The following is a 20,538-nucleotide window of genomic DNA, read 5'->3' as shown; positions in this document are numbered from 1 at the left end:
TAGAAACGAGGAATGCCTATACCAACTAAATACTGCATGTACCAGCCAAAACGTTTTTTCAAAACGTTGTCGCTTATGCATGCAAACATTTTAAAGCGTTAGAAAAAAACCAACAACAAAAAACAAACAATGAACAAAAAAACACATTACAACAATAGGCCTACAACAATATTTAATTGTTAAAATGTAAAATGTTGCCAAAATGTTATAATAAAACATTTTTTGCAAACATTTATGCAAGATATTTTGTCAGCAATTAATTACATATAGGTAGTCGCAAGCCCATACACTGGATCTTTAATATGGGGACTGTGCTGGACTTCAAAAAATGGACCCTTTTTCAAATAAAAAGTGCATTTGCGCAGATTTTTTAGTAAAAAGTAGGCCTAAACCCCTCCCCCTAAAAAGTGCTATTTTGGACCTTTTGAACACCGACCAAAAAGTGGATTTTTTTTTCTCAGTTTTGGACAGTTTTATTTTTAAAAAAAATGTGGAAGGGTGGGATGCGTGTAGTCGTTAATTTTTATGACAAATGTTATTTCTAGTCCAGAGCGTTTATCAGAAATCACGCCACGAAATCTGTCTTGCACTGATTAGAGCAATACTATTTATAATACGGTAACATGAATAAAGTAAGTTGAACTCCTGGACTTTTCTTATCGGAACATTAGACAAAGCATAAACAGAAAGGTTACATCAGGTTCTTCGACTTTTATGATGGGAAACATTTTGAAAATTAAACTGGCCGCTATCCAGGTGTACTTGAATAAACTTGATGATCGGGCGTTAAATTTACGGCCTACAATTTTGTTTTCTCTCATCCTTTCATATTTCACATGTTATTTTAATTCCGTATTCTCAATTCAATGAAAGTTTTTATATTGCTAGGAGGGTCTTCAAAATGATTGATTTAGGACACTGTTTAACAGTTTTGACGAATATCGTTGCTTAACAGTAGACTATGAAGTATTGATGGTCATCATTGTCACCAAGAAGGACAGTGTCCCGATTTTCATTAATGACAACATCCATCATTTGAGATGATTCAAAGTACTCCGTGTCATTCACTTTTTTGAGCCTACTTTATTTTTCATTCATTAATTCCTTTGGTGGTAGAACTATCCGTTTGCGTTAAAAGAAATTTATCTTTAGGCATAATTCATTTTAATAACTGAGTGACATCAGGGGCCGAATGACTGAAATTAGTCCAAAATAGGCTGCTTTCAGGTTAACAAAAACCCGCATACCCTTTGCATACGCCCCTGGACATTTGGAACTTTTTTAGCTACTATGAGAACGTTTAGATGCTGAATGTTTTATACCGTTTGGTGTGGTTCGCACCCGACCAATAATAGTCATTTAGGTTAAGGGGTCGGTCACCCACCTTTGCACACTATTTTTTGTGGGACCTGAGAGCACACTGCACATCAGTCACATAAAATTGCATTCTGGATACGAGGAATGTCCTGATGATATTAAATAATTCTGATTTTTCGAAATTCGCGATATAATACAAATTTTTATGTCAAATTCTTAAAAATCAACATTTTTGACATTTGACTGTCCTCAAAGATATAAAAAGCCGACCATCATTACATGCAAATTTTTACCTTTCCTATTGATGTTATACATTAAGTTTCCCAAAATACCTACAAATTTGATGCCTTTTGGGAAACTTCATGCATATCTTCAATACTAAAGGTCCAATTTTTCATATGATGGCAGTCGGCTTTTCCTTCCAGCTATATACACTAGAGAATTAGATTTATAAAGTTTACTGCAAGGACTGTTAAATGTGAAAAATGTCATTTTTTAACAATAATATATGATTAAGGATCAAGATTAATTAATTAATGTATTAGTCGACAATGAAGATAAAGAACATGATGGAGATAACAAGTTTTCTCCAAAATGACTCCAACATTTAGAAACTTCAGAAACACAAGAGAAAGACCAATACCCTTTTGCCTACTTTTACAGAAGGACCCAGGGTCGTCAATCAGTCTTAAAAAGTTTGTGTGTGGGTGTGTGTGTGTGTGGGGGGTCGTTAAAGTGGACTTTGGTGCCCACCCTCAGATGCCTCAATTTTAGCAGGACTTCAAAATGCGACTTGGACGACACAACAGGTGGCGTCTGAAGGGTGATGTGCCCCTCAAAATTAGAAATATGTTCAAAATGAAGTCCCCATTGAAGCCATTTTGTGCATATTTCAAAAACCGACTATAATTTTGTGCTTGCTTGGAATCAAACCTTGTGCTTGGATTAGTTGCCAAAATGTGTGGAGGGGTGGGGGTGTGTGGGTGGGGGGGGGGCAGGGGCATTTCATATTGTGCCCCCTTGAAAAATGGGGGGATATCCCTTCGCCAGAATTGACGCCCTTGATAAAGACCAACAATATTTAATAATCGAGCAGGCCTACTGTCCACACTGCCAGAATTCCATACAATTGCACACACTGACATACTACACATAAAAATAATTGACTTTTTCTTGACTTTATTTGTCCAAGACAAGACCTGTTTCAACATTTAGATATCATTCTTGGAATGATAATACATACAAACTATACATGCTATTAATACAAAACTTATTTCTCATAATTTGAAAGTTGTGACCAGTTATTGTCTTCAACATTTCAATCTTTACATTGGCTTCATAAGCTGGTTAATCATGATATGAAATCCATCAAACAGATGGACCTAATTTGTTTTGAAAGATTTATTGTTTTGCATAACAATTATAGCTAAGCTGATCATTATCTTGCTGTTTTGGTGTAATAGAACATAAACTTTGTTTCAAATTTCACTTCAGTCAATGTTCTTTTCCAGTTCGTTCACATGCCCTGTTTAACCTGTCAATTATTTCCTGTTACTTTATTGTAAATAAACTGTAAAGGTCATATCTTAAAATCCTGTCCATAAAAATGAACCAAAATTACACACAGGATTACTTCAATACTCTACTCTGGAATGATAATACATACAAACTATACATGCTATTAATACAAAACTTATTTATCATAATTTGAACCTGAAAGTTGCGACCAGTTATTGTCTTCAACATTTCAATCTTTACATTGACTTCATAAGCCGGTTAATCATGTCACCCAACAAAAGAAATCTGTGAAAATGCGTACAAGATCCTTACACGAGTGATAATTTCCACACCTTTTCCGCTTACTCAGAGATTTCTTGTGTTGGGTGCCAATTATTGGGCTGTGAATGTGGTCCAGGAAGCTGTTCAATGTCAGTGCATTTTGCTGTTGTGTCAGTTGGACAACTGTTTGGTTACTGACCAGTGTTTAGAGTAGAGTATTGAAGTAACCATGTGTGCAATTTTGGTTCAATTTTATGGAGAGGATTTTAAGATATGACCCAGTTTACACTACTTGTTATCCCAAATGAAACTTTGAGGTATCCATCTGTTTCTTGAACCAATTTCTTGAAAATTACACCATTTTACACCATACTCACTTTGCATGGAATTTTATGCATTGTAGCCACAATTTCATTGAAACAATAAATAGCAAGGCATTTATTAGATGTGTAACTATTACAAACAATACAGTATATAAGCCTAAATCACTCTTGTAAAACTCAAGTTGTTGATGACTGCAACGACTCAAGCAGACAGAGTACAGCTTTGGGCCTTTCATACACAGTTCATATTACAAAGATGACTCATGATGATATCTCATATCCCAAGGGGTCCAGGTCTTGGTCCAGAAGATGTAGGGATGACTCTCGCATTTTGCCAAGCAACTCTTGAAGCTCTGCGCGACTGAACACCTACAGGTCAAAGGTCAAGAAAACAGAGTTAGTTCATTACATTACTCAAATAGTGGGTATGTGTTATGTTCTTTTGTGTATTTCCTTGGTGAGTGCCATAAACAAGGCCTATAATTATGGTAAACAATGATTCTCCTCATACTCTAGTATGCAGCATTGTATGTACTATCACACACAGCATAGGGATACAGAGTTGTCACTGGATATGAAGTAAACTTTCCTTGTATTTTAATTCAACCTGTTCTGATCCTGTTGTATCAGCTAATGTCACACGTTCTCTATATCTTCCTATGGTATGTAGCACCCTGTGTAGTATCACACGTAACATGGAGATACAGAGTTATCAATAGATACTAAAGAGTAAGCCCCATCAAAGCAGTTCTTCTGGGGGGAAACAAAACCTGCCTGGTTATCAAATTAATCAGTGACAAGGTTATCTCCTGAATTTGACAGGTGCTAATTGATGCAATAACATTAAAACTACAATTAGCACCTGTCAAATTCAGAGATAACCTTGTCACTGATTAATTCGATAACCAGGCAGGTTTGGTTCACCTCAGAAGAACTGCTCTGGCGGGGCTTCCTCTTTAAGTAAACTTACCTTGTATAATTCATATTGTTCTGATGCTATTGTATCGGCTAATGCCACACACTCTCTATATCGTCCTGTGGTATGAAGCACTGTGTGTAGTATCACACATAACATAGGGATACAGAGTTGACGTAGGCCTTCTAGTTGTTCCTGTCTTGACTCATCCACCTCACCATCCTATTAACATCAACAAATACAAAAAGAAATAGTCAGTACTAATTCTGTCGGTCGGACATCCGGGCTATCTCTAGTCTCGGGCCCAAACTGTATGTGGCTCACGGTTTGTTGTGAACAACAGAAACCGGCTGTGAAGGAGGCTACATAGCGATGTTGCTGGAGTGACCCTCAATTTCGGAGAAAAGCGACACTCGACCATTGAATTTAATTTTAAGTTTGTCAGTATATAAGCGGTAAATCAAGTAAGTTTCTTCCACTCTGAAGACTTAGAAACGGTTGTTTGATTCCACTGACTATTTGCGATCGAAATTTACATAACACCAATGACAGAAATCATCAACAAAAATCGAATGTTTTCACTCGACCGTGAGTCGCATCATCAACCGGAAGTGACGTGGCACGGACCGACAGAATTGGTTCTTCTTTGATAAAAATCTATTAAATTTTTTTGACATTTCAAGCTTTGAACGTAGGGGTGCATTTACGGTGCATTGTATGTTCTTTAGCCCCATCATAAGTTCCAACCCAAAGTAACTGTAGCATACAAATCCTATTGATAAGTTAGGATGGGGTTGAGACTTACAGATAGGTTTAGATGAACATGAACCATCTGCTGCCAGAAAATCCTTTCCAGTGAGCTGACAACTGATGATTAATGATTTGTTTTAATAAGTATATATTGGAGACATTTCATACATTCCTAGATAGTGAGAACCAATCAAGAGCAAATGTTAGTAAATTACTAACTGTGCATAAGTATTGTATAATTGTACGGGCGCTTGGTACGCGCAGTGCTTTTGTACGCGCCATATTTCTTGCGGGTGGATGCATTTATATTTACTTGCATTTCCCAACATTTTTAATGACAAGTTGTTATAAAAGTAGCAAACATCAAAGGATTTTTGCTTGAGAAATGTACTAAGATGTTGATGGGTTTAATGCCCTCCCCCTTTGGGGCTTGTGCATTAGATGCATCAACATCTCAGTATGCGTACATTATTTTGTACAATTTCACTCCCAACATGTGATACGCATTTATTAACCTATAATTCAAGCATGGCTAATGGACTTCAATCTAAAATTTGACACAACATCTGGTGCAATAAATAGAGCTGATATAGATGGCTGATAGGATAGCTCAAATGACTCATTGTACTTACAGTTCTTTGGTCTACCATCCAGCCGCCATCAACAAACAGTAGTACATTATTGATATTGTCAACAACTCCTTGACTCAACACATTCAATGCCTGTTGCCAATGCTCCAACTCCATCTACAAGAAGAGAAAAAAAATGAAGGTTACAAACCACTGAAATAGAATGGTTAACCTAAAAGATTTTTGAGATCAAGGAATGTTGATGTTCAATTCTGTATCATATCTTAATAGGTTATTTCCTTGACAGAAATTTCAAAATATCAACCTTGTAAAGTTAAAAGCTCAACATCGAAAACAAACTAAATACATTATTTAGAGGTTAATAACTGCGATCGGTTATTTGGAGGCATTGTGAAAAATCTAAACATTTTGCCTTTGGAACCGAGGAATATCCGAGGGGCGTAGCCCGAGGATATTCCAAGGTCCAAAGCAAAATGTTTAGATTTTTCACAATGCTCTCCAAATAACCGATGCGCAGTTATTAACCTCATTCATAACCGTCACTTTAATCTCTTCACCTTACAAAATAACACAAAATGTTGCTCAAAAGTTTATAAAAATAGATGATTTTTACATCTTCCCTTTCCCAAAATCGATCAGGCTAAAACATGACGACCAATAACAAAAGTGCGTATCACAATCTGTGCAAATATGGTAGCGCATAATCCAAATCGGCAGCCAGCTCGCGCAGTTTGTTCGACGCGACAACAACACGCATAACGCCGGTCAATTGTGTGCGACATTGGAACAAATACGCATTTTGCGGTCAATTGTGAGATATTAATGACCTCGATTTGCGTTCGCGTTGTCACAAATAACTAAATGTAATTGGATCGCACACATCGCGTTTATTAATGAGGTTATGAATCTACAATAGTACATACTCGGCAGTGGGGTTTGACTCCCACCCTTTTTATTTTACCCCCACCCTTTTTATTGAGGCACCCTTTATACTGAAAATTCCTGACCCCCACGCTTTTTACTGAGGCACCCTTTATACTGAAAATTCTTGACCCCACAACTTTTTGCTTTTTCTGCTATTTGTAAACATTGACGAAGTCACACGCAAGTTGGTTAAATCAAGTACGCCGAATTCTGCACCTATTTCACACGTGCGAGTCCGATGTTTTTCTCTCCATTAAGTTGATACATTACGTGAACAATGCAAATTATATGTGAAAAACTACTACTGTACTGTATAATAAGCATTTTAATGAATAACTGTACTTTTATGGCGTTCAAATGTTGTTCTTCTCATGAAACTTGACGTGCGCTGTGTTGACAGCGACTATATCCTACTTCTTCCGTGCTGCTTCGCTCAATCAATTATGCATGATTATGGACGTCACTCATATACGATCAGTGTAAAGAAAAATAACATGCCATGGAAAATCGGACATTTGCATATGACGTATATGTTTTGACAGGGCTTCCGGGGAGGATATTGTGTACATTGCGATGGACACTCGTTAAACAAGCGCTAGCCTGCATCAAATGGAATTTTATCTTGCGACATGGTGTGCAAGTTTTGGCGATTTTTCTTGGAACTATGATTATTTTATCATTCAACAAGAGCACCACTGGTGCTGTAGCTCATTTGTTATGGGTTATGGTCAGGAATACCATGCGTAGCTATGTATAGCCATGCATAGATATGTATTGCCATGCATAGCTATGTATAGCCATGCATAGTTATGTATAGCCATGCATAGCTATGTATAGTCATGCATAGTATAGCCATGCATAGTTATGTATAGCCATGCATAGCTATGTATAGCCATGCATAGCTATGTATAGCCATGCATAGCTATGTATAGCCATGGATAGCTATGTATAGCCATGGATAGCTATGTATGGCCATGTATAGCCATATGTAACCATGTCATGGCCATGTATAGCCATGTATAGCTATGTATACAGGGCTGCCAACTTTGAAAAACACATTTCAGTATTCTCAAAATCACCATAGTGCTGTGATCAAGCACAAATCAGCATTTTGAAAATATACTTACGGTTCTCAAGATATTTATTTATTCAAGGCATTGATTTATTTGTACCATTTGCTTGTCGAGTATCCTTTGATTTTATTTTGTTTAATACAGTTTTGTTTGTATATTTAATGTCTTGGATGCACCATCGGATAGATGAGTGCCACTGATGTAAAAGCAATTTCCAAATAAAAACTTGAAACTTAAAAACTACACTTTCATGGTAAATGGCATGCATAGCTATGTATAGCCATGCATAGTTATGTATAGTCATGCATAGCTATGTATAGCCATGCATAGCTATGTATAGCCATGGATAGCTATGTATGGCCATGTATAGCCATGCATAGCTATGTATAGCCATATGTAACCATGTCATAGCCATGTATAGCCATGTATAACTATGTATACAGGGCTACCAACTTTGAAAACACACATTTCAGTATTCTCAAACCTCAAAATCACCATAGTGCTGTGATCAAGCACAAATCAGCATTTTGAAAATATACTTGCGGTTCTCAAGATATTTATTTATTCAAGGCATTTATTTATTTGTACCTTTTGCTTGTCGAGTATAGCCATGCATAGCTATGTATAGCCATGCATAGCTATGTATATCCATGCATAGCTATGTATAGCCATGCATAGCTATGTATAGCCATGCATAGCTATGTATAGCCATGGGTAGCTATGTATGGCCATGTATAGCCATGCATAGCTATGTATAGCCATATGTAACCATGTCATAGCCATGTATAGCCATATATAGCTATGTATAGCCATGTATAGCCATGTATAACTATGTATACAGGGCTACCAACTTTGAAAAAACACATTTCAGTATTCTCAAACCTCAAAATCACCATAGTGCTGTGATCAAGCACAAATCAGCATTTTGAAAATATACTTGCTGTTCTCAAGATATTTATTTATTCAAGGCATTTATTTATTTGTACCTTTTGCTTGTCGAGTATCCTTTGATTTTATTTTGTTTAATACAGTTTTGTTTGTATATTTAATGTCTTGGATGCACCATCGGATAGATGAGTGCCACTGATGTAAAAGCAATTTCCAAATAAAACTTGAAACTTAAAAACTACAACACTTTCATGGTAAATGAAATAAATAAATAAATAAAATTTTGCACACACATCTAATTTTCCTGACTTCATATTTCAAACAAGTGCTCCCTTCAATCTTCTGAACAGGGAAAGGCCACTAGCCTAGTGTTTACCCCCCAGCACTTCCCTGTTCAGACTTTCTGTTTATCTGTTTTGTAATGTCAGAGAGGGGTTGTCATGGTCATACTAGGCCAGTGCCAGTCAAAAGGACATTTCACCTTGATTAAATGTTTACATAACTAATTGGGTCAAGATGTGTGATATAAAGTGTAAATGAGTGAGATGTTTGTTCACAGATAGGGTTGCCAACCAACTATTTGGTAGCCCAATTAGTTCAGATTTGGGAGAATTTGAGACACTATTTGCTCATGGCTCGTGCACAGAAGTAAGGGCCTATAAGACAGCACAAGCCCAATTGGTGCTAAAAGCAACACTGAAAAGCAGACATTGTAGCCGCACTGAAACAGTAAAGTTCAACAATCTCTTTTACAAATTCGCACAATCAAGGAGTTTGTACAGTGTTTGTAATATGAAAAGCACCACAAACAGTCTACATAGGAGACTATTCCATGAAATTAGGTAAAACTTTTCGTAAGAAAATGCTCCAAAAATGATACTTTCCGTCCGAATTTTCCTAGCTAAATAAGTAACAATCATGAACAATCATGCAAAGATCGCCCCCTCAAATTACCAGATCCATTGCTCAAACGATGTAGCAAGAGAAAGAAAAAAACATACAGAAATATGGACTATGCCTATAGTGCATTGCGTTTACGCAATGAGCTAATAAAAATATACTGTAAGTTGTTAGAAGCCCCACGCTTTTTATTTTAATCCCACGCTTTATATCATTCCACGCTTTTTACCCAAAAAGTTTAAACCCCCACGCTTTCACCAATTTTCAGAATTTCGAACCGGCACGCATTAAAAAGCGTGAACTGCCGAGTGTGTAGTATGAAAATAGCACATCAAATGTCAGATTTCTGAACTTATCTCCAAAATGAAGAAAGAAACCCACATTGCACACCAAAAAATTAACATTAACATAACATGTATAGTCAGATACGCCAAAGAAAAACTCCAGACGTATCTGCCTGTGTAGGGATTTGAACCCTAGATCGTTAGTAGAGGGGCTCTGATGCTCTACCAATATCTAAAACTTGTGTCTACAATTTTTTTATGCTTTTCTAGTTCCACATGCCTATTCAAGACAGCAAAAAATGGTCAGTAACCCATCATATCTAAATTATTTGCATCAAACTTGACCTACCTCGTGTTCTTTCTGCTCATGTTCATAGCGGACTTTTTCATGAAAGTTTGCTCTATCAGGCAAGATGGGAGGTGTTGGCCGCTTGTTATGGTAATGTCCAAACCAGTCATTGAAGGTACTAAGAGCACTCTGGAAGGAAAGAAACCAATACAGTTCAATAAGTTACATTATTATGTTCTCAGAATCTTCTTTCCTATACTTTGTACAGAGTTGAAGAGTCCAAAATAATCAACACTTGGACTCAAAACTTGGTCTTGGACTGTGTTGGATAGGCTCAATTTTATATTTTTGATAACCCATTTATGCTTCAAATTAGTACCTAAATTGTTTGTTTAGGGTGATGATTGCGGCTCTGAAGTCATGATTTAAGGGATCCAAAATGAGCGTTTATTGCGTTTCGACAGTATTTTTTGTAGGACATGAGAGCACCTCAGACCTATCGAATTGCATTCTGAATCTGAAGCATGTCTTTCTGATATCAAATAATTTTCATTTTTGAAAATCACAATATAATACAAATTTTATGACAAATTATAAAATTTGATATTTTTCAAATTTTGATATATAACAGTCCTCAGTAAATTATATAAATCTAATGACATATTCTTAAAGTGTATGTAGCAGGAGGAAAAGCCGACGGTCAATTGAAAATTTTGACATTTCATATTGAAGATATGGATTTTTTCCCAAAAAGACCTATTTTTTTGGTGTTTTGGGAAAAAAATGCATATCTTCAATACGAAAGGTCAAAATTTTCAATTGATCGTCGGCTTTTCATCCCACCTACATACACTTTAAGTATAAATCATCAGATTTATAAAGTTTTACTTCAAGTACTGTTAAATATCAAAAATATCAATTTTTAATGATTTGCCATAAAATGTGTATTAAATTGCGAATTTCAAAAATCAAAATTATTTGATATCAGAATGACATTCTTCGTATTCAGAATGCAATTCGATATGTCTGATGTGCTCTAATGTCCCACAATAAATACTGTCCAAACGTTCATACCCCAGCCCTTAAGGATCAATTTATCTTTACTGCATACAAACCTGAATATTGCCACATTTGTATGGTCAGTATTGAAACATAACATACATATTGAGAGGATTTATGATATACCCTATCATGGCAGGAAAAAATGGGCAATACGGGAAGCTCATTGCCGGGAAATTTTTGGTTTTTGACCAAAAAAATAAAGAAATACCGGTACATAAGGGAAATATGTCATACTGGAGGGAAATTCTGGATTGCTTGCAGGAAAAAAAACATTTTTTCAGCCTCTGTACTCTATCTGAATAAGTTTAATTGACTAGCATGCAATGAAAGTCCTGCATTTAATGTTCTGCATGATAGTCATAGGCTTCAACATACAAAGTCCTAAGTTTTGAGATACTTTCTCAAAATATCAAGAGCTATCTCAACAACCACTGAAAAAATACTAGGCTTGTTTGTACTCAATTTAATGCATTTTTCATGCTGATTTTCATTTTCGCATTTTTCATGATGATTTTCATTTTCGCATTTTTCATGCAGAAAAAAATACTAAGCTTGTTTGTACTAATTTTAATACATTTTTCATGCTGATTCCAAATATGGTCATAAAAATGTACAATTCTGAAAATTTTTGAATTACAAAAAAAAATGTTGTCTGCAGTCGACACCAGTGTGGAGAGATTTAATGGAGTATTGAGACGTAAGTGGTTACCAGAAACAAACACACAAATGACAAATTTGCTAGTGTTTCTCACCAGATATGCCTTAATGCAGAGATATTCCCTGATGGCATTAGCATCATCTGCCGTGAGTTGTGTACTGCCAGCAGTTGCTTGCCAGTTACGCATAATCACATCAATGGAATCTTCTGGTATCTTCTGGAACACCTCTCTTGCTGCATCATGTTTCTTGCAAGCTGCAAAAAAGAACAGAGCTTTGTCAAACATCACTATAACAACTTGCACTGTGTAAATGATGCTGTGCAACTAAATTTGATGAACAACAACTAAATAGGAAACAACATCCACCATAGTACATGTTTTTAATATTCTAGCCTGTTTTAGCCAAACTTTAAACTGCAACACCATAAATAATTAAATATCCTTGTTTTTTTTTTCTAAAATAGATCTATTTAGTTGATTAATTTTTTTTCTCACTGAAACACAAGCTAAACTTGGCTCTTATCATTATGTTTGTTCTGAGGTGGTGTCATCTGTCTGCCACATGTCGGCAATTTTCAATTAGAAGTTTTTTACATTATTTTCTGGCAGTTTATGAACGCTACATTTTGATGCAAACCACATCAAAATCGGACATCTAGTTACTGAGTTATGAGCAGTTTATCAATGACTGAAAACAATATAAAACAAAAGAATTTGAACACTGTTTTTGCCAATATCTCAAAAACAATATTAGCGACATCTGACTCATTTCTCTTGATCATGTCACTAATTGCCTAAGTCATTTTTTGTAATTTTGAGAACAAAGCACAAAACGTGGTTCAAGCATGTATCAGTTGCGTAATCACCCTAATCATTTCAGATTATTCCCTTTCATTTGTCTCATTATCATCTGTTCTTGTGCAAAGATTTGTGAATAAATATGCATTCTTGAACCATATTTTGTACTTTTTTCTCAAAATTACAAAAAATGACTTAGGCAAAAAGCGTAGCAGGCTGACAATATGTAGGTCTGTAAAAGAAATGTTTGAATCAACACCCATCCTCCCCCTCAAATCAAAAACTGTGAATACTTCTCACTACAAAGAATGACATGAATGAGATGTGTAATTACCTAAGAATGTTCTGATGATGGCATTACTCTGCTTCAATGCTTCTGCCCTCTGTGATGGGTCAAACACCAACCAATCAATGGCTTCTATCTTATGACGGTCCTCCTAAAATACAAAAGACACACAATACAAAATTCATGATTTGTTGAAATGATACTTCTCTGTTGTATTAAAATATTTGATACATATTAATTACCCAACAGCTCTAATTTGAAGTGAAGGGCCATTGCTTTTATGGAAGATAAAATGTGTTATCTTGGTGTAGATTATTCATCCAGTGGTTCAAAACATTATTTTGTAAATTAAATCAAATACTGGAACTAAAATTTGCAACTCACTTTGCTATGTTGCGATGTTGCCTGATGAAGTCCGATGCTTTCGGACGCAACGTAGCAAAGTGAGTTATAAAATGTGTTGTTTAAGAAGTAACACTATTTCCACTGGCCAGGAATCAAGATCTTAAATGAATTAACAAAATCAACTTTCCAGATCATCTTATGCTCATATACATTTCACAAGGACATCACCCAGGCAACAAACAGGTATTTTGATTCTGGCTGCTTTTACACAAATCCCGAAGTAAAATTAGACATCTTTATACCCTGATTATTAATAAATTTAAATTTAAAATTCTAAGAAAGTTTTATACTAATTTTGATACTAATTTGTATCTGTCCGTATATGTATTGAAGCCACATATCATGTTACCTACCTCTGATGTAGCTGCCTCTAGCGCTGGAGTGCTCTCACCTAGGTCAGTATCATCTCTGGTGCGAATATTCTCAACAACTGTCTTGGTTATCTGTGCTACATCAAGGCCTGCAAACAAATCACATTAGATGCTGAACAAATGAACAGGGTAAGAACACTCTGTGTAAACTTGTGGACAAATAAATTTAACTGCTAATTGATTGATTAATCGTAATTAAAAAAAAAAAGGAAAAAAAAGAGCACAGTGATTTATAGTGCGCTACACACAGGCACAACACCTAGACGTTGATCCACGAGCCTCAGCACACTTTACAGTTTGTCACTGACCACTACGGCCCCACAACATTCCATAAACCATTTAATAACAATTCAGGGACTTTGCTGCTTCAAGAGCACACACCCTAGACTTTCCACAAATAACCATCGCAACCAGGATCAGCTCCCCGAGTTTCGTAAGGGTTACAACAAGACAATAAGCAGTAAGTTCCTTGTCCAGGGGAATTTCAAGCCGACTCAATTCCATAGGCGTAGATCCCGGGGGGGATGGGGGGATTTATCCCCCCCAATATTTTGCCAGGGGGGATGCTCCATACAATCATCCCCCCCCCCCCAATGTTGACGCCTGAATATAAGTTTCTGACCAAATTAACCTCATATTTGCCCATTTTACCCCCAAAAGTACAAATTTTCGCGCGCTTTGCGTGCATTTATTCCACTTTTGCACCATATTTCATCAGTTTAGCTTAAAAATAGCAAAATTAATTGCTTTCACTATACTTCAAGAATTTTTTCCAACCCCATCCCCCCAATGTCAAAAAGAAATCTACGCCACTGCTCAATTCTACCACAAGAGTGTACTAGGCACCACCAGGGTTCGAACCTGCAACCTCTTGCACCATAGTCGAGCGCCTTATCGATTGAGCTAACTTGACTGCTTAATTTCATGACATCCTATTCATCTCCTTGCATTGTGTGCAACACAGCAAATATAAATGACGACTTATTCCTGAAACTAGTGCAAGGAATCATGGAAAATTTGAGAGTCAGTTGGCTTTCTCAGATTAGGGCAGTCATGCTGCAGTACTTCTGGCAGATTCAAATGTGTTTTTGTAATTTCCTTGGAGAAGATCATAGGTTTATACATTCAATACTCACTAAGCTTCTCCTGGGAATAATGGTTTCACTTGATTTAGGCTGATTAAGGTATATTGTGCCTTTAACAAACATATATTCATACAGACATACTACGGATTCACTTCACATAGGTGTATATGTAAATCAAGCAATTCATTCCTGACCCTTGCGTTTACTGTACTCATATTCAAGACAGAATACATACCAGCTTCTTCAGCCATTTGTAAGCAATGCTGCCTCTCATCTTTCTCCTGAATACCTGCAAGGTAAAGAGAAATAAAGTGGACAATTAATCTAAGTATACTCAAATAAATGGAGAGTATGACTTCGACTTCAGTCAAAACAGCTATCTTTAACCGTCATTTTCATTCTTTCCCAAACTTGTAATTTGGTTACTCCTTCATTAAAAAGCATGTTTGACTGCTCATACAGGGTGTCCCAGAAAAAATTACCGGGCAATTAAGTTTGGACGTAAGTCGAGAATTAAACATCAAAATCCAAAAATCTAAACATCAGCGTGTAGCCCATCTTATTCTGCATCTTATACGCCAATTTTACTGGAATCGGTTGTCTGATTGCGAAGAAATGAGCGATTACATAACGTATGCGTCAATTCACTTCATTCCAAGTTTGAAAGATAGATCATTCAACACAATGCGCACTAGCTTCATATATTGTTGATGTTCTGTGAAATCCTTTTCTTTCTCTTTAAACTATCTGTTTCTTGCAGAACATTTAATTAGGTTTTGTTCAAATTTGAAACCCTGCACGATATTGAAAATGACAGCTTGCATGTAAGATGATGCTCTGTCCAATTGTAAATATCTTTTATCGTTAATGTTGATATAAATGTTGCATAAAGAATTATTGCATAAAGAATTCCAGCTTAAAATATTCTCCCACTTTATATGTTTTTGGAATTTTTCCAAGAAATTGTTATGTAAAGTTTAAATCTTTTAAAACTTCAACATTAATGTTGCATGGTATCAAAAATCACACATAAAGCTGGATGTAAGCACTTAATCATTGTCATTCTAGACTTAAATGTTCTTTGGAAAATTAACATGACATAATTATTTGCACAACCTAAAGAATTTAAGTTGGAAAGCTTGCAATTGCAGAAATCAGTTTTTTCGGACAAACTGTTATTCATCTTCAGTGAAAGCATAAATGACATAACACCGTCGGATTATAAAATAGATAATGTGGACTGAATTTATTGAGATATACAAAATGTAGGAAGCGACGAGGGAGTATGAAAAAAGAGCCTGTTGATCAAACTTGGAATGAACTGCATTGATGCACGCATTGTGTAATCGTTAATTTCTTCGCAACCCTTCAACCGAATCAAATTAAAATTTGTGTATGTGATGCACAATAAAATAGGCTAGCCGCTACATTTTAAATTTTTTGATTTTGATGTATATTTACTCGGTAATTTTTTCTGGGACACCCTGTATACTTGATACCAATGTTCCATTTGATTCTACCACTTGAGTGTTGCACCAAACACCTGTTTTAGTGTTATACACATTATCAGTTAGATTCTTGCAATGATGCTTCCTACTCAATATATTACATTATTTACCTTCTAGGAATGTTGCATACCAAGATGTCTGCATGCTTTGAGGTAGCTGAGCTGTATATGTAGCCACTAATTTGATACGCTTCTCTTTGATAAGGTCCTGCGATATGAACAAAAAGAAGAAATTATTAAGATTATGTCAAATATATTGTGAATTAGGTGCTTCATCACCAGTCTCATTTGTCCCCTGCTGACAACAATATTTCTAATTCTTGATGACATCCAATTATGATGAGACACTTCAAATATGATATGTATGCTGCCCCACCCATTCAATGCCAAAATATCATTACTGACCTTTTAATAGAGAAAAGTTCACCCAAATGTTTCAACATTTTCAAAATACCCTACTTTTATTCCATCAGCATATTGAATAACACTCTGTTCGTAAGTAAGTTAACAGTGTTGAAATGTGAATAAAATCATGAAAAATAAGCAATGTGTATTGTCCGCCTCCATGTTATTTCCACCCCTCTAGGTACAAGAGGATCTGAGAGTACATGTTCTGAATAAAGAATACTGCTGTGTCTGTATGATGACTCACCTTGACATAGGCTTCCATGATGGCCACACATATTTCTTCCTTTGTTTGTAGTGCCAAAGATCTCAAGAATAGTACCACATGGGCCATAAATCTGACCATATGGTGTGATGGAGGGTTGCTTTCATCCTTCAGCCAGTCTCCCATCTCCTCTATTAAAGCTGCAGGAAAAAAAGCAAAGTGGTTGCGTTTGTATTTTGAAATGCATGTGGCGGGTATCTCCTTATGCAATCTCCTTATTTGGTGCCCTCTTTCCTTCAAATAATGGACTTGTGATTTACTACTTACCATCCAAATCTGGCAGTACAATATATTTCTGTATGACCCTGTGTCTCTCTTTGGATTGTTCCTCTACAACTTGACTTGGATGGGCTTGTAATTCCATAAATATTCGAGTTGGAGTCAAACTGAAAACAAATCAAAATGAATGATTTTATATCACTAGTCACCATTCCACCAGATGTGACAGCTATGTGACAGAAAGCAGGAGGAACAAAATGAAGTTTAAATAGAAGAAATACATTTTGGATATTTTATGACAAATATATGAGGTTAATACAAAATCACGCTAAAATGCTTCCTATCTTATAGGTCTGTCACACTACGACGGACTGGGTTAACGAACATCACCGTATACAGAAATATTTTATCCGTTGGAAAAATCACCAGTCCGCAGGAGATTCGTGGGATTTGTGGTCCGATTCCGTTCGTCTCTCTATGCGTTATGGCCGCTAATAATCCTGCAGGCGTCTTATATACGATCGTTCAACGTCCGACAAATGACCGGATTTGGGGGTCCGATTCTCGTTCGTCTCTCTATGCGTTGTGGCCGCTAATAATCCTGCAGGCGTCTTATATACGATCGTTCAACGTCCGACAAATGACGGATTTGGGGTCCGATTCTCGTTCGTCTCTCTATGCGTTGTGGCCGCTAATAATCCTGCAGGCGTCTTATATCCGATCGTTCAACGTCCGATAAATGACCGGCGAATCCGTCCCATGTGGCACCAGCAGGGACTTCGACCCTATAAGGAAAGTGGGGGAAGAGAGGGTGTTTGAGAGGGTTTGAGGCCCCTCAGAGGCAGTGGCGTAACAAGAGGGTGGACAAAGTGAGGAAAGACAATTTTTAAGGGGAAAAACTTACAAACAGGTTGTACAAAAGTACAAAAAGGGCTACAAATCTTACATATCGGGGCAACCAGTGTCCGGGGGCAATAGAGGTGAGAAACCTTTGGACAATGAAGGCCCAATTGAAGCCATTTGTGAATCAATTTTAGCACTATTATTGGATGCTATTTTAGTTTGAAAAAGCCGCAAATTGGTGAAACAAAAGTCTAATTGAAGAAATTGAAAAGTTTTCACCATTTTGGTATAATATGAACAATTGTTTTAAACATAATAACGGATTTGCTAAAATACCATCCGTTTCTTATACGGAAGACCGATCCAGTGTAGTGTGACACTAAGACGGTCTGGGTCAACGTACATCACCGAATACAAAAATATGCTATCCGGTGGCGAAATCACCAGTTCGGAAGAATATTTGGGGGTGAAGGCCTCACAGGAACGTATTTGCAACGAACACGGGCCGAGTGCAATGAACAAAGAATGAACATGAACGAAAGGAGAGCGAACAAACTCCGCAATATGCAGCACCATACGAACACACATCGGATAAATACCGAACATGTGTATTCGGTACACTCCGTTCAAGTTTTATGCATGCACAAAACTTGCCGACAGACTTAACGAACATCACCTAACACTAAACGCATTTGGCGGATGATAGCAGGACATAAAAAGAACATAAAAGCGATCATTGACGAACAACAACGGATTTACTAAATACCATCCGTTTCTTGTACGGAAGACCTATTCGGTGTAGTGTGACAGGCGCATTAAGTTATTTAAAACAGCTTTTTATATCAGAAACCTACATTCTACAATATTAAAATAAATCTTAAGGGCGTACTACACCCATGTATTGGTTTGATTGGTCTAAAAAATATTTTTCCATTTATAGCGAGGCGATATATGCACGGATCATGTGAAATAAAAAGATTATGAAAACACATCGTGAAAGTGTAATTTTTCACCTATTTGTCGTAAAGTTGACAGGTTGTTAAGGACGCTTATTTTTGTAGCGATCCACGTAGTCTTCTTCACAACCGGTTTCTGCCGTTACTCACACGTATTAGACTCGCTCCCAGTCCTATAATACGTCTATGTCAATCTCCATAGGGATGGGCGATACCAGCTTTTGTTACAGATTGACGAACCAGAGCAGTCAGGGAGTGGGGCGAATTTTTAGAAAAATAAAATAAAATGAAAAAAGAATGGTGGCATGGGCGCTTGCTTGACGAGGGGTTGTCTGAGGGGGATGTCCCCCCCTCAGAAGTAAGAAACTTGTGCAAATGGAAGATCTAATTGAAGCGATTTGGTGGACAATTTTAGCAATTGTTTTAAACATAAATCGTAAAGCCCCCTTTCTCTTCTCTTGGGCCAGTCGGCGCTCCCCTGAATCCGCGCCTGAAATGAGTCGGGATGTGCTTGTTCAGGGGATCTTGAAGTAACGTGTGGCTGTAGGCCTACCACATTAACGAACTAAACTTACTCTTCGTGGGATTACGAATCGTAAACACAAACAACACAGGTGATAATAAAACCAGTATAGCAAACATCACTTTAATCAACTAGATGCAACAAGTTTACAACTTTCTTTTTAATTAAGGCCTTAATGTACGATCGTTTTAAATTTTTAGATTTTTCTTTTTTCTTAATGATAAAATAGTTAAAAGGCCCATTCAGTGATTTGCTCATCCAGACGATCGTAAAAATCATCAAAATTCAGATTTCGGTACCTTTGTCATTGTCATAGATGTGCTAAACATAGCCTATGCGAGTCGTTCAGCCGAAAGACATTTTTTACGAATCTGTAATTTAGATACTGATAGTAGGCCTATCTAAATTAGCTACTGTGTATTTGAATGGAGCTTCAACCAGTGGCGTAGCTGGGATTTTTTTTTTTCCAGGGGGGCAAGCCTGTATGGGGCGGGGCCCAAATCCACCAAACAAAAATTTAGCTGCCCCTTCCTCAACAGCCCGAAAAGGTTGACCCATTTTTTTTCCCGGTGGTTTGAGAAAGTGAAGAGAGAGAGAGAGAGAGAAAAGAGATTATAGGTGCTAGCGCCCTAAACGCAACACATTTTGATATTATATAGTACCATTCTCCCCCCCCACTCCTCTCCTTTTTTTTCCTCTCTCTCTCTCTCTCTCTCCTTTTTTCTCTTTTTTCCTTTAGCTAGGGGGCGAGGGCCCAAATAGCGCCAGGGGGCGGGGGCCCAAACAGGCAATTTTGGCAGCTACGCCACTGGCTTCAACTTCAAATCAGTACTGCTGGGTTTTTTCGTTTTTTGCCAAATTTGTCATTTCAAAAATACCAAATGACAATTTGAATGACTTTTCCTTCAAACAATTTTAATTTTTTTTACACTTGCGCTGGGATCACTGAATGGGTCTTTAATATGCAATCATTATGAAAGTTCCCAATACATTTGGAGGAAAAACATTGGAAATTTGCACAAAAAAACAACATCATAAACTTCACCTCTATCACTCGAAATATCTCGCACATATCACGCATGGTATGCCGCTGAGTATATCCATAGACAATCCCGGGACAA

The 20,538-nt window shown here is 36.9% G+C and overlaps 1 protein-coding gene across 1 annotated transcript in view; it reads right to left on the bottom strand.

The window, feature by feature from the left end:
* Nucleotides 1–3,106: 3,106 nt before the first annotated feature.
* The window catches only part of LOC140154080 (nuclear pore complex protein Nup107-like), a 34,075-nt gene continuing 16,643 nt past the window's right edge, over nt 3,107–20,538 (bottom strand). The window contains exons 14-24 of the mRNA XM_072176693.1: nt 17,144–17,262; nt 16,859–17,016; nt 16,318–16,414; nt 14,935–14,988; nt 13,597–13,703; nt 12,887–12,989; nt 11,848–12,008; nt 10,094–10,222; nt 5,718–5,831; nt 4,390–4,557; nt 3,107–3,788 (exon numbers count right to left, since the gene is read on the bottom strand). Coding sequence (XP_072032794.1) covers nt 3,681–3,788; nt 4,390–4,557; nt 5,718–5,831; nt 10,094–10,222; nt 11,848–12,008; nt 12,887–12,989; nt 13,597–13,703; nt 14,935–14,988; nt 16,318–16,414; nt 16,859–17,016; nt 17,144–17,262 — 1,318 coding nt within the window. The 3' untranslated portion in view covers nt 3,107–3,680. The remainder of the gene's footprint in view (nt 3,789–4,389; nt 4,558–5,717; nt 5,832–10,093; nt 10,223–11,847; nt 12,009–12,886; nt 12,990–13,596; nt 13,704–14,934; nt 14,989–16,317; nt 16,415–16,858; nt 17,017–17,143; nt 17,263–20,538) is intronic.

The sequence above is a fragment of the Amphiura filiformis genome, chromosome 1 (genome assembly GCF_039555335.1).
Source record: "Amphiura filiformis chromosome 1, Afil_fr2py, whole genome shotgun sequence".
Classification (NCBI taxonomy): domain Eukaryota; kingdom Metazoa; phylum Echinodermata; class Ophiuroidea; order Amphilepidida; family Amphiuridae; genus Amphiura; species Amphiura filiformis.
The sequence above is the reverse complement of the archived record's forward strand: the minus strand, read 5'-3'. Positions and strand labels throughout refer to the sequence as shown.